Source organism: Mustela putorius, unplaced genomic scaffold (assembly GCF_011764305.1).
Source record: "Mustela putorius furo isolate JIRA1106 unplaced genomic scaffold, ASM1176430v1.1 tig00003845_pilon_pilon_pilon, whole genome shotgun sequence".
In the NCBI taxonomy this organism is placed as follows: Eukaryota; Metazoa; Chordata; class Mammalia; order Carnivora; family Mustelidae; genus Mustela; species Mustela putorius.
This window is the reverse complement of record NW_025421998.1, coordinates 62,840,244-62,855,531: the sequence shown is the minus strand read 5'-3', so window position 1 is coordinate 62,855,531 and position 15,288 is coordinate 62,840,244. Positions and strand designations below refer to the sequence as shown.

Sequence of the window (15,288 nt, the reverse complement as noted above, 5' to 3'; positions counted from 1 at the left end):
CCTGCTACTCGGGTTAAAAGCAGACTGGTTCTCTTTAAAAGTTAAAAATATTTTTCTTCATAACAGTTTGACTGTTTTTATTTGCAACAACAGAAAATTGACTTTTTAAAAAAAATTTTTTTAAGGATTTTACTTATTTATTTGACACAGAGAGAGCAAGAGATCACAAGCAGGCAGAGGGAGAAGGGGAAGCAGACTCCTGCTGAGCGGAGAGCCCGATGTGGGGCTGGATCCCAGGACCCTGAGATCATGACCCAAGTGGAAGGCAGAGGCCCAACCCTCTGAGCCACCCAGGAGCCTCTTTTTTTCAAATTTTTAACCTTAAAAAGTAGTTTTCATTGTTTGTTTCAGGTCTTTTTAGCAAAAGTGTAGGCGATATGAAGAAAAACATACAAATCACTTAAATCCCAGTGCTCTGCAGTAAAGGTTCTGAACATTCTAGTTACCACACTTACATGCATCATGTCTTTTCTCATGTGTCTTAAATGAGGTAATCTTTTTAAAATTGTGATAAAATACACACAACATAAAATTTGCCATTTTAACTACTTTTAAGTGTATGGTTTGTGGACTTGAGTACACTGACATTGGGCAATGGTCACCACCATCCATCTCCAGAACTCTTTATTTTCCAAATTGAAACTTTGTACCCATTGAGCAGTGGCTCCCTATTCTCTCCCCCAGCCCCTAGCAACCACGACCTACTTTTTTTTTTTTTTTTACTTTTTATTGAAATATAATATTCATACAGAAAAATGCACGTACCACAAGTACACTGACAGCCAAAAAACAGGATGAGGGAGTATTTTTAAGTGTTAATATGGAGGTTCTGTTTTTCTTCCCAGCGCAAGTTGCCAGCTCTAATAGTTTTACCTTCTCTGAACTGTCACATTATCTCAGTTGATCATTTTCTGTAGACTGGCTGGTAACTAGCTCAGAGCTAGCAAGTGTCACCCGGAGCACAATAAAGCACTGTGTAGTAATGCGTCACAAGACCATTTTTGCATAGAGCTTAGCCAAGGCTTTTGGAACCGCCCTCATTTGCACCTTGTACTATATTAGTACTTCTCAGACAGGAAGAATTTTCTTTCACTGGCGTAGCTTGTCCGGTTACCTTCAGGGTAAGTGTGTACAGTTCATGTAAACAAATAAGTTTCTCTGGGTTAATTACTTTGTTTGACTCTTTTTGGTTCAGGATCTTGTTGAAATTATAGGTATTTAAAAATACAGATTAAGGAAATAAAAATAGAGGAAAGCAGTATAATGTAAAACTTTACAGTTTACAAAGATAGAACTATGTAAAACTTTGCAGTGTCTTGGGTCTTCTAAATTACAATTTAAAGCATCTAATTTCAAGAGCTTCTTGTTTCACATGTAAATGTTAAGAAAAAGCAAAGTATCCTTAGAAATCTCTTTTCAAAGGAAAAAGAAAAGCACTGTATGATCCAATTTTGTTGTTCATTTAGTTGCTCTGTGACTTAGTTTTGCTGATTATCACATGCTTTGTGTCCCTAGGTCTAGGAACCATATATTATGCCTAGTATAAAGATAATGAACTTTTATTTTGTACTTATTTTATCTAAGATCTTATGAAATAAGATTATACTGGTAATGTTTTATGAATCGATAAAAGCTGGATTACAGTCTCTAAGATTTATAACAAATTGTATTTTGAAAATTAAGGTTCAAGCATATATTGCTATAAAACCTTAGAACGTTGTGGCTAACTTAGTTTTAAATAATTGAATTTGCCTTATTTTTTTATAGTTTTGGTATTTGTTTTCTTTTTGTGTATGTGTGTGTGTTTTAGTCAGGAGAATTAGTTAATGCAGCAGACCATTTCTTAAAGCGGTTTACTTGGTTTTTATTGGCAGTCTATATCCAAGCCCCTGCATCTCTGGATATTGCTTCCCACCTATGCTCTTGTTCTAGGACAGATTCAAGGACAGAACTCAGAGTGCACTGAGGGTAATCAGTATAAATTACTCAATTTCCATGTGCCTTGGTTTACTCAGCTTGAAAAATGCAATGTTAGGGTCATGGGGGTGGGGATTATTTATGAATAAATTCCAAGCTCTGAAATTATGTATTTTCTTAAGTATTCATAAAATTGTTACTGAAAAGCCAAGGTTTACTATTTGAGAAAATTGATATAAATTGCCAATTTTTAAAACACTAGCCTTTGAAGTCTATTTTTCCTCTCTTTTTTTCCTCTATTTTTCCTCTCTTCCCTTCACACCTCAGTTTTTCTCTTTTCCCCAACAGGCTCAGGAAAGACCTAAGAATATTCAGTTTCATTTTTGTTTCATGTCTGTATCGAGAAAGTTTCACTTTCCAGTTTGTATATTTTTTCCACTGCTGCCTTAAAAATCTAATTGGGAAGAATTATTTAAATGCTCCAAGAAACTGTTGTACAATGCTACCAAAATAACAAACTTATTTTTCTTGTGCCAATCACCCTAAGAAAGTGCCATTATTAAAAACCTAAGTAAGTTTAGGAAAAGCAATACAGGTTGCTGGAAAAGTGCAGCAAAAATGGATTTGTTCGGAAGTTTACCACTGTTACTATTACCCTGTCCATATTATAGTAATACTTGCCTTTTCCTATGTAAGTAGTATACAGTTTACCGTTCAAAATTTCATGAGTTTATTGTTATGTTGTGTAAATGTTTCGGCAAGTATAATTGAAACAGAATCACAACTTTTTAAGCCAATGATATTGATTAATTCGATTTTTTCACTTTCCCATAATACAGAGTCAAGTGGGCCTTTAAAAATATTCAGTTTGCATTCAGATACTTTAAAACTTATATAAAGGCAAGTAATCATGTAGACATAGAAATTTTCAGTCATTGATTTGTCACTACCTTTTCAAGGTAAGGTTAATGATCTTAGAAGGAAATAACCACAATCACGAAAACTTTTCAGTTATCAAGTTTGTGCTATTCCAGAGAAGTTCTTACCTCTTGCTTCAGTCTTTAGCTTTGTCCTATATATTCTGTGTAATGAACACCATTAGAGCAGAGACCTTAACCTCATAGTGAAAGCACACAGAGTAATTATTTTCCAATTTCCATACTTTCCAGACAACATTTAAAATTCAAAAGACTTTAAAACTTCAAAACTTCCTATGAAGAGGGTTCATACTTCCAGGCTAGTATTTTCTATTTTTGAACGTGTCTTCTACACTTGATGTGTTTTTCCAACAGCTCTTCTCTTGAAGCATCTGCAGCAGATGACTGCTGGTGAAGTGAGCCAGAACATTATATACCAAGTATAGGTTTACAAGCTGATTGGTTTAAAAATACCCTGCCCTAATTTTCAGTGCCTTCTTTAGAATAGTGCCAGAACGCTGACATTTATGCTTTACTCTTGACACTTTTGTAATAATAGAGACAATGGGGTGATTTTTTACATTAGGACACAGTATCACTTTATGTGGTATTATCTCTGAACAAGGATACATTCTGGTCAGATTGCCAGTGAGGACTGGAAAGAATGAAGGACCTTCAGTTGAAATTTGTATAGTATCCATGAACTAGTAGGTTTACCTATCAAAAATAATGTCCTAAAATGATCAAATTTCTGAAGACTCTTTGTTTTTGTCTTTTGTTTAAATAAAATGTGTAGAGACCAACCATGAGAAAGACAATTACTTTTTTACTTCCTGACACTGTTTTTTTTTTCCCCCTCTTATCTTTCCTTACTAAACATAAATGAGCCAAACTTAGTGGTGGGGGGATAGGAATTGGGCTGCCTGGCTCTATGTGACAAAAGGATCTGAGATTCCTAGATATTAAAATGTATTCTGCACTGCTTGAATTCTGTGTTTCTTTGGGCTTTTCAAATGCTTTGTAAACTCTACAGTACTATTCCACATTCTCCTTCCTCTTTTTCAAGCTAATAAAATGGTTTTATTTAAAATTGTGCTTTCCGAAAAATATAGACCCCTGTTCAGATATTAAACATCAAAGGAAAACCATAAGCATATTGTATGCTTTGTTTTCTATAAACGAAGAAAGAGATTTAACAGGCAACTTCTGTGGCATCTCCTTTGTTTAGATCAAGGACTGACAGAAAGGAAGGGTTACTTCAGTTTGACTATAATCATCTAAAGATTACTAACCCCCAAACTACCATTACAGTTACATTTAGGGAGTAGTGATCAAAACATTTATGAGTTATAGAGTATAAAGAAAGATAAATAGATACTTCTGCAAATACTGTATTATTTTTTGGATGTGAAAAATTGGTGGCATTTTACTATTTGGAAATGTCTACTCGGCTGGAAGATGCCATCAGGTATAAGACCATTACTTACTAATGGCTTTTCTGAAAAGGGAGGGAGAATACTGCTTCATAAGACACTTCCAAATTTTATGTATTTAAAAATGGAAGGGGGGAGGAATGAATCTTAGAATTGAGAAAATTTTATGTATCTGCTACAATACATTTTAATTATAAAGAGCACAGATACAATGTCTAACTTTTTTAAAGATTATTTATTTTAGAGAGGGAGAAAACAGGAAGAGTCTTAAGCAGACTCCACACCGAGCACAGAGCCCATTGAGGGGTTTGATCTCACAATCCTAGATCCCAACCTGAGTTGAAACCAAAGGTCAGTTGCTTAATCAACTTAATTGCCCCTGTAATGTCCAACTTTTAAGAAAAAGTCAGATTTTTTCCCCTTTTGATAAATTTGCCCTTTTAAAGTACTGCTTTTGTTAAAAATTTTTACTTACCTAGTGTAAAGTAAAAGTAAAGTCTCTGAGGAACAAAAGTAATTTTCGCTAAGATTGATAATGAAAAACTTGAAAAAAAAAGAATAATGATAAGAGGTATTTTATGTTATTAAGATATTATAGGGGCGCCTGGGTTGCCCAGTGGGTTAAACCTCTGCCTTTGGCTCAGGTCATGATCTCAAGGTCCTGGGATCGAGCCCCGCATTGGGCTCTGCTGAGCAGGGAGCATGCTTCCCCTCTCTCTCTGCCTGTCTCTCTGCCTACTTGTGATCTCTCTCTCTCTGTCAAATAAGTAAATAAAATCTTAAAAAGAGAGAGAGATTATAAAAACTACTTCTTTTAGTTTAACAAATTGTTATGTATAAATTCTACCCAAACCTGTAAAATTATCATTTAGTTAACACTATCACATACTTATTCTGGGCCAAACACTAACTCAGATATAGTAGTTGCCTCATGTCACAAAATTAGAGTTTAATCTGAGAAAATTGAAGAATAAACTTGACTTTTGTATATTACATTTCTCCTTATGTTCAATTCATATCTTCCTTCATTGATTCAGTAATAGTAATGCATAATATTCCCACAAACTTCATCCTTATATAGAGAGAAAATGTTGATAAAATATTCTTGTAATAAAGCATTTTCTTGAAAATATAAACTTTAACTATTCAAATCTTATTAACACTATGTAAGTTCTTATAGGGGAGCTGCAAGTTTTTCATACAAAATTTTTAACCCCAGCCTTTGTAAGATAGAGAAAAATCTCTGCTGAGCTTCTTAGGAAAGAGGAAAAGGTGCGGTCAGTAACTTGGTATTTAAGTCAAACCAAAAGTACCACCTTACTATGTCATTAACCTACAAGAACAGCCTGAAATATATGTATGTCACGTGTACTTTTTTTCTCTCTCTTTTACTGTGACATCACCTGGGGAAATCCAGAAGATTGGATAACCAAGAAATGCCTAATCAAGATTCTGCTGTACATGTGAAAATGGTGGGTATTTGAGTATTTCCAGTTCCATTTATCAATGGTGAATCTTCACCACTTTTACCTCTGTCTCTAACCAGATCATCAATTATGGGACTGTAACTTTATGCAGGTCTTTCTTCACAGTGTTTGATACATAATAGAACCTCAAATATTTGTTGAATTGGACTTTAGCTTACCTTAGAAAAATTTTTTGCATGAAATATAATGTATATTGGAGTCTTTCTCAGCATATAAAATGGTTATTCCATTCCTTTTAGTGCAAAATTTTCCTTGCTCAGCAATAACACACTTAAATTATACAGCATGAGATGTTTTAAGCTTCCAAATTAAAATGACAAATGTTTAAATTAAAGAAATAAAAAACTTGTATAACAGTAGAGCTCATTGCATTATAGACATTAGAATGAGGATGGAAAAACATAGACCTTGGAGTCAGAACTTGCTTCAGATGTTAATTTAGTCCATAAGAGCTGTGATACCCTTGAATGAGGGTAATAATTTCACCTTTAAGAAATTGCATGAAACCACCAAACTCTTGTTTTATTCATATTTTTCCCAGCTTTCTTGAGATACAGTTGACAAAATTGTGAGATATTTAAAGTGTACAATGCGATGATTTGAGATTTGATATACATTGTGAATCACCTTCCCCATCTAGTTAACATATCCATCACCTCACATATTTACCCTTTCTTTGGTGGTGGGAGGGGATGGGGGGGGGGGGGGGGTGGAGAACATTTAAGTTCTACTCTCTCAGCAAATTTCAGTTACACAATAGAGTGTTATAAACTACAGTTACCATAGGATATATTGGATTTCAGACCCTATTCATCTTATAAGTGAAATCTTCTTATTCATAATTTAATGAAAAATTATATTAAGTGCCTAATAGCACATAGTAAGCACTCAGTAAATGTTGATTTCCTATGTTAGTGAGTGTTTTAACTATGTAAGTAGCGTTTGTATGTGAGGAAAAAATTGTCTCTGTTTTCCATATTCACAGTGGGAAAATCCTAAAAAAAAATCACAATCTCTCCTTCTCTTAAAGAGGATAGCTCCCCCCATGATCACCTTAAATCTTCTCTTTCTGTTGTTTTATTGTCATTCTTCCTTTTCTCTTGTCTTATTTTCTTCCTTTCTTCCTAGTTTTCTTTTCATTTGAGTCTATAAACCAGAACATGACTTAGCATGCAAACAGCTTTGTGTCACAATTAATAAACCTCTTGTTCAGCTTAGTTGTCCTCATCCAGCATGTGACAGGAGGTGAAGCCTGCCTCAAAGTGCTGATTAAGCTGCTGTCGTGTAATGTTACTGCTATTAGGATGGAACATATGAAATTGCTGTGCTTTTGTATGTTGAATAGTCCAACATTGGTAGTTTCATTTGGTTCAGCCTAATACATCGGCATGACCTTTGCTTCCATTGCATGATTAGCATTGCAACTTGTCTCTGATATGTAAAATTCAGTCAATCTATTAACTTTTTTCAGCTTGAGTTGTTTTTTTTTTAACCAAAATGAAGACAAGTGATGTTGGAATGTCCTACCATATAAATTGTTGTTACCTGTGTCCCAGAACTCTCTAGGGTGTCTTCTTTGGAAGTAAGTAGCACTGTAGTCAACCCACAAAGACTGAGAAGGAAAACCAGCCAAAAATGGTGTGGGGATGTGTGTGTGTGCGTTGTGTGTGTATTTTTTTTTTAAACTATCATTGCATTACGTTGCATAATTTTTACCTTGGGGTTTGCTTTTCTAAAAATGTTGATACATCTTTCAAGTTGTATCTCCTTAACTAGGTAAGGAGTTGGCAGCTCCTTAGGATGTTGTTCTTAACTTCTCATGATCTGGGTCCAAATCTCTTCCCATACTTTACACACACAACTCTCTCTCTCTCTCCACCACATAAAGTAGCGTTCCAGACAGAGCTGTTTATCTTTTTCCTCCATTAGACCCTGCACTTTGGCTCATGATCTCAGCATAAACAAATCCTGCTACTCTTTGAGAGCCTACCTCAGTTGGCTTTTCCTCTTTTGGCCCCAGCAGAGATAATCACAAGTCTCTTATAGTCCTCTTATATTTTATCTGAATGTCTGAGCTATGTTTTACTTATTTGGGCTCCTGTATTACAATCCATGTTAGAGAACATGTGCCTTGAGTTTAAGATGTTTATCTTACTAAAACTTTTGTATCTCTTACTGAGCTACCTTACATTTAATGACTATGTGCTGAATGCATGAATTTGGCCTACACTCCCTTAATGTGGAAATGGACCAAAAATGTGATAGGCAGGGAGGATTGACTATCGCTACACTTTAGTAATGTATGGTCTTCCAAATAAACTGTCCATGTATGTGAGTGGCTATACCAGTGTGAATAGGGGGTTTTGGATCTATACTTTTTTTTTTAAGATTTTTATTTATTTATTTGACAGAGAGAGAGATCACAAGTAGGCAGAGAGGCAGGCAGAGAGAGAGAGGGAAGCAGGCTCCCCAATGAGCGGAGAGCTCACTGCGGGGCTCAATCCCAGGACCCTGGGATCATGATCTCAGCTGAAGGCAGAGGCTTTAAACCACTGAGCTATCCAGGCACCCCAAAATCTATACTTTTTATAAAGTTGTAGTGCCCACTCCTCTGTACCAACGCAGTAATGAAGTCTTTTGCTTCTACCAAATATGAACATTGGAAAACAAAACAAAACAAAAAAATATTTTCCCTGAGAACTTCAGACAAAGATCCTTAAGTCATGTAAACTAATTTTTGTGTGGGCCATTTTCAGAGAAATACAGGTAAATCATCATTAGGACAATTTTGTAACTATGCCAGGCAGGTACTCTATTTTATCACAATGTATCTGCAAGATAATATCAAGTAATCAAATATTGCTGTAGAGTTGTGAATGAAACTGTATAACTTTGAAATGAACTTCTTCAGAAATCATTGCTTTTTGATTATGGAAGTAAACTAATGATTAGGAGTTCATTTTATCTGTACAAATGCATTTTACAGCCAGAACACATGTACTTTAGGTTTTTGTTAGTCATCTTTAGCATTAAGTCAGATTTGGCTCCAGTCAACCAAAATGCCCTGATTCTTGTCAGGAAAGCTTTGCTCCTTCAGCATTTTACATTGTGCCTTATAAAATGAATTTGTTTTCTTTTGTTTGCAAGTGGCAGACATTTTTAGCCCCTTATTTTTTTTTTTAACCATAAAATTACATCATAATCAAGTTGAAAAGTTTTCAGACAGTTCAAAATAACTTGCCCTTCAGACTTGAAGCATTGTTATTTTAAGTGTTCCCAAACAGGTGTGGTTTTGTCCAAGAAGAATTACCGAAGAAGGGATTTGAGGAGGTAACCAAAGTGTGTGATGTGTGATGAATTTGTATTCCTACAGTATACTTCTTAATATTGTAGTATTCTGACATTCTTTGACATAATTCATGTAGTATTGAAAAAATGTATTTCTTAGGTTGCATTGTAAAATATTTGAGTAAAATGCCCAATATCTCAGTTTCCTGAGAAATATTTATAATATGCTTTGGTGAATTGTCTGTGTATTGTGGAAGGGGGGGACAGTATATTTCCATATAATTCAAAACAGATATGATTATCATTTTTAAATTTCTTATACCTGGGTCCTCTTTCCTATTGTATTCTCTGCTGCTCTTCATCTGTTCTCGTCAGTGTAATTTCATCCTGGTGCTATTTGGGTATTCACTGCTTATTTATCTGAAAATGAAGGGCTGTTGTGCAGAAGCAGGGATATCACTGCTCCAGCCTCTGGTTGTCTTTCAGGCCCTAGTGATACTATAATCCAATCTAATAGTTGTTAATTTAGCAGAAACCAACCTACTTTGAAGTGGCTTTGGTACTAGTTTCCTATTCATTATCTGAAAGATTTTATCCTATCCTATTTAGATTTTTTTTTTTTAATTTGACAGACACAGATCCCAAGTAGGCAGAGAGGCAGGCAGAGAGAGGGATAGGGGAAGGAGGCTCCCTGCTGAGCAGAGAGCCCAATGTGGGGCTCAATCCCAGGACCCCGAGATCATGGCCTGAGCTGAAGGCAGAGGCTTTAACCCACTGAGCCACCCAGGCATCCCTATCCTATCCTATTTAAATACAGGTGTTGGGGTTTTTTGTTTGTTTGTTTGTTTGTTTTTAATTAAATGTATCGTAGGATGTCATTCGCATGAGGCAGGACATCTTTGTCAGTATGAACATCACTAACTATATTTTCACCAAGAAAATTAAACATTTTTAATGTTAAACATTAAAATTAAACATTTTTGATTTTCTTGGTGAAAATATAGTTAGTGATATACATTTGCTTTCAGTAATGGGTTAGTTATTAAGTCAAACATATGCTGATTACTATGCATCTGCCTGTTAAGGCAGAGGTAGGACCAGAATTTAGTTGTTAGGAGATGGACTTACTAGTTAAGTATTTGTAAGGGAGTTACAGAAATGATACTCCAAAACAGCAATGGTTTCTAAAACTCAACAGGAAAACAGTGTAAGTACTGTTAATCATCATATCTCTTGCATGTAGCATCTGACACAAAGTAAAATACAGGTAAATATTTATGTGAATTAATGGATTAATGAATGAAGAAAAGGAATTTAGGAATAATTGCCTATTTACTTTTCTCATCTATTGAAACATCATTGTAAAATAAATATTTAGGTAACCATTATTCTGTTGACACCTCTAAAGTCCAGTTAAGTTAAAAGAATCACTGTATGAAAGTTAGTTGCATGGCAGGTTATCCTGTGCTATTTAAATATGGCTTTTTAAAATTAAGTGTATTGTAGCATCTTTCATTTGTGGAGAAAATTTTAATGTTAACATTTCTCTTTCCCATACATTTCCATATGTATCTTTCAGTCTTAGGAAAACATTTTAGCCTTTTCCAATTTTCTAATTTTGTCTATTATGCAGAGACAGCATAGGACCAGAGAGACTCAACTGGTCACATGTTCTTGGAGCAGAGCTATAGGTCTAGGGAATTTTCCATAATAATTTCTCTGATACACATGAAATATGTTAATGTTGGTGATAACATACCCAGAATAATAGCATATAAAGTAAATAAAGGTTACTGGGTACAAACCATTATAGAACCTTGATCTGAGGTTCTCCTACTGTCTTTTTATACTGTGGAGCTATTTCGTGCCCTCCAATCTCCTTCCCCTGCAGTCTTCTTGTACACATGCCCTAAGAATACGGTGAGCATTTTACTCTCATCAGTTTCATTCTCTCTATGATAGGGTAGAAGAAAGAAACAGTATTTAACATTAAATTATTGAGCAACACTAAGTCCTGAGTAAACCAGCCTAGTAGCTGCCTAAGCCCAGGTGTTCTAATATGTTTGTTTGTTTGTTTTTAAGTAGGCTCCATGACCAACATGGGTCTGGAACTCACGACCCAGAGATCAAGAATCTCATGCTGGTGGTCTCATATGTCTTAGTAGTTGTCTTAAATTGAAATAAGTCTGTTGTAAAATTTATGCCAAGAAAAATGAAATTATTTGGGGTAATTTGTATTATATATAGTACAATAAAGGAACAAAGATCTTGAAGCACCTTTTCAAGTTAAATATACTTAAAATATATTTTAACTACCTATACAAAGGTACAGTTGTGGGATCCAATGCCCTGTGTGGAGCCCAATGCAGGGCTTGAAGTCACAACCTGAGATCAAGACCTGACATGAAATCAAGAGTCGGATGCCTGACCAACTGAGCCACCCAGGCGCCCCTTACGGAGAAAGATCTTATAAGAAAACTCTTTATCACTAAGTTCAGATATTCTCCATTCCACTCTAGGGTTTTATTTTGATTAATGAATAATGCATAAAAGATTGTTATAATAGTATATGAAATAATAATTAATTTTTAAAAGCTGGATGAAAAAAATATATGAGGATGAGATAAACTATGCATATACAGGGCATATTTGTAATCATAGAAATGAAAATAATGGAAAATAAATTTAAATGTTTACTTCAGGTAATGTTACTTCAGGTAGTAGAATTCTAAGCCATGTTTATTTTCTTTTTTATATGTTTTCTGTAATTTCTGTGGTAACCATGCATGACTTTTATAATTAGAAGAATTACACTTTCTGGTAATATATTACAATATAATTTTGTCTTAATCTTTAAGATAGAAACTGTGCTTCAAAAAATATTATGTGTATATATGGTAATTTGATATGATGATTTGCCTTTTTTATTTTTTTTTAAGATTTTATTTATTTATTTGACAGAGATTACAAGTAGACAGAGAGGCAGGCAGAGGAAGGGAAGCAGGCTTCCCGCTGAGCAGAGAGCCAGATGCGGGGATCGATTCCAGGACCCTGGGATCATGACCTGAGCCAAAGGCAGAGGCTTTAACCCACTGAGCCACTCAGGCGCCCCATGATTTGCCTTTTTTAAAATTAATGCCTTAAGATTTTTACATCTTAAAATAATATAAGGTTCTGCTTGGTGTCAAAAGAACCTGGGAAAACAGGAATTTAAAAAATAGTTAATTAACTTCCTTTTATTTTTTTAGATGCCTGAATTTCAGAGAAGTTCAGTTCGAATCAAGAACCCTGCAAGAGTAGAAGAAATTATCTGTGGTCTTATTAAGGGAGGAGCTGGCAAACTTCAGGTGAATAATTATCCGGAAGTCTTTATTATTAAGACTTTATTTTTAATGTTCAGGCGGACTCATCTCATGTTTTGCTCAAGTCTGCATAATACTGAGTTCTAAGCTAACTAATGCAGTGCATAAGTATTAAACCGTTTTAAGAATAATATTCAAATTTGGGACACGTGGGTGGCTCTGTCAGGTGAGCACCCAACTCTTGATCTCACCCTAGGTCTTGATCTCAGGGTTGTAATTTCAAGCCCTCCATTAGAGATAAGTTTTTTATTATGGTAAAAAACACATCCTATGAAATCTGTTCTTTTAATAAATGTTTAAGTGTACAGTACAGTGTTGTTAACTCTACATGAATTGTTATGCAGCAGATCTCTAGAATTTCTTTACCCTGCATGACTGAAACTGTACCCATAGAAGAGCAACCCACATATCCTTCTCCTCCCACCCCCAGCCACTGACAACCACCATTCCATTTGCTGCTTCTAGGAGTTTGACTAAATACCTCGCATAAGTGGAATCATGCAGAATTTGTCCATCTCTAGTGGCTTATTTCCCTTGGCATAATATCCCCGCAAGTTTCATCCATGTAGTATATGACAGAATGCCCTTCTTTGTAATGGGGAGCTTCATATGGTTTAATTGCCTCCCCTGCATTTTTGTACATTGACTGGGTGGGTTGAGGTTGTGCAACATTTTATCTCAAGAACAGTAGCCCAATCACCCACAAATATAAATTTGATTTGGTGACAATGCTGGGGCACTTAAGGTATTGCTGCATAACCAAGGTGATTCCCAGGACTTAACTATCAAGTTATACCTTAAGTGCCCCAACATTGTCATGAAATAAAATCTGGTTAATCAGTACAGGAATTTGCAGTTGGAGGAGACAGGGCTGCTGTTCCCAGTAGAGAGCTGCATTAGAAAATAGAATGCAGAGAGAATAACCAGTTGGGGTGGGGAGCAGGTCAGGGGCTGAGTACAGTCCCATACCTCTAGGCAGGGGGCAGTACAGTACATGTCTGCCCTCAGTGGCTGTATGTTCCATAATGCCTTTCCCCTTCTTTACAGATAATAACAGACTTTGATATGACACTGAGTAGATTTTCCTATGAAGGGAAAAGATGCCCAACGTGTCATTGTAAGTATGGTATTCATAAACAAATTCATGAAAGTACTTCTTATTTTAAGATCCTTTCTTTCCTATATGATCTGTGAGATTGACTGGAGTTTGTTTTTCTCCTCCTCCTCCTCCTCCTCCTTCTGATTTTTGGACATTGAAAGTGAGAAGACCTGCCCTTTTTTAAAATTTCATTTCAAGGATTTGTTTTTTCCCCATGTTATATAAATGGCAATTTTCAAGTGTGATTTCAGTTGCAAGAGAAATGAAGACCTCTGAGAATTTTCTCTAAATGTGGTCTGTTCATTATTTATACAAGAAACATTTACATAGGTTTTAAACTTTGGATAACCTAAAGAAATAACATTTATCAACCACTCTGGTTTTATAAAAATGTGACTCAATTTTTTGTTGTTAATAAATAAATTAACTAAAAGAATGATTAAATAAATATCCAGTTAAGATGTGTTGCTAGGATAATATAACTTTTTTGTTCTCCAGACTTGGTACTGAGTTTTAAAAATAATACTTTTCAACCTGACAAAGAAGGAGTTATATAAGTGCTCTCAACTACTGGAGGTACATGTGGAATTTGAGAATGCCTTTTGATAATTTATATTAAAACCACTAGAAATCATACCCTTTGGCCCAGTAGTTCTTTGGAGAATCTCTAAAGAAGTACTCCCAATACAGGAAAAAAGCTTTAGATACAAAATTTAGATTTTAAAACTATTAAGTTCGCTAGCAATGCCATGTGTATTATAGCACTAAGGCCAAAAGTTATAATGACCACACTAGTGGACTTGGCATTTAAACTTAAAAGTAGTAAGTTATTTAAAGTAGTGGTAGCATCAATCAGAATATTTCTTTTAATGCTAGTTTGCTTTCACTCTTCAGATGTCATTGACAACAGTAAGCTGATTACAGACGAATGTCGAAAAAAGGTAAACACTAATGGTAATCCAGAGTTACTCAAAGACTTCTTTTTGCCTGAGAATTTCTTCGGGTTCATTCACACAAACAATAGGTATAAGCTCTTCTAACCATACCTAGCACATAGTAAACACTGAGTAAATGTTAGTTTTATTGTGTGGGTTATATACTCTCAACATTATTTTAATGAAAAAATTAACTTTTTAACAAAAACAAAATTTACATAAAAAACTTATGATTATTAGAATATTCTGGTGTTCTTACATTAGCCGTACATTAAAACAAAAGTACTTTGGTTTTGTGTAGGTTTTTCTCCTTTAAATTGACCAGGAAATTGCCTCAGTTCTCTCCTTTCCTTGAATATGTATCTCTCTGTGTTTGTGTTAACAACATAGGACTCCAAAGATGAATCAAACTTAATACTTTCATATGAGAACGAAAGGGGTTTTTGTAGTAATAATTTGATTATTAGTCGGGTTCATTGAATTGCTGACCTGAAAGTACTTTGCTACATATAAACTAGATCAACAAAGATCTCTTCAGTTGATATATGCATTAGCCAGGTACTCATGATCTCATCTTTAACAGCAATTTATGGAAACCATTTGTTTATATCCTTTTGCTTTCTGTAAAACTCAGCAGCTTAATGATAGTTCCGTCATCCTCATGATTAAATTATTCATTTATTTCTAGTTACTGCAACTAAAGGAAAAATATTATGCTATTGAAATTGATCCTGTTCTTACGGTAGAAGAGAAGTACCCCTATATGGTAGAATGGTAAGTGTGTATCAGGCAAAGGCTGCGTTAAAAATATAATAAAATAACATTGCAGTTACAACTCATGGCTTATTTT

At 34.9% G+C, this 15,288-nt stretch overlaps 1 protein-coding gene across 4 annotated transcripts in view; it reads left to right on the top strand.

Moving 5' to 3' along the window:
• NT5C3A (5'-nucleotidase, cytosolic IIIA) overlaps positions 1-15,288 on the top strand; it is a 51,094-nt gene that overhangs the window by 30,372 nt on the left and 5,434 nt on the right. The window contains exons 1-6 of one of the 4 annotated variants that reach the window (XM_004762624.3): positions 1,008-1,121; positions 5,685-5,739; positions 12,291-12,389; positions 13,452-13,521; positions 14,398-14,444; positions 15,127-15,212. In XM_004762624.3, coding sequence (XP_004762681.1) covers positions 5,704-5,739; positions 12,291-12,389; positions 13,452-13,521; positions 14,398-14,444; positions 15,127-15,212 — 338 coding nt within the window. In that variant the 5' untranslated portion in view covers positions 1,008-1,121; positions 5,685-5,703. Of the gene's footprint in view, positions 1-1,007; positions 1,122-5,684; positions 5,740-12,290; positions 12,390-13,451; positions 13,522-14,397; positions 14,445-15,126; positions 15,213-15,288 lie in introns of those variants that run through there. The other 3 variants (XM_045062863.1, XM_045062864.1, XM_004762622.3) reach the window with 3 other exon arrangements.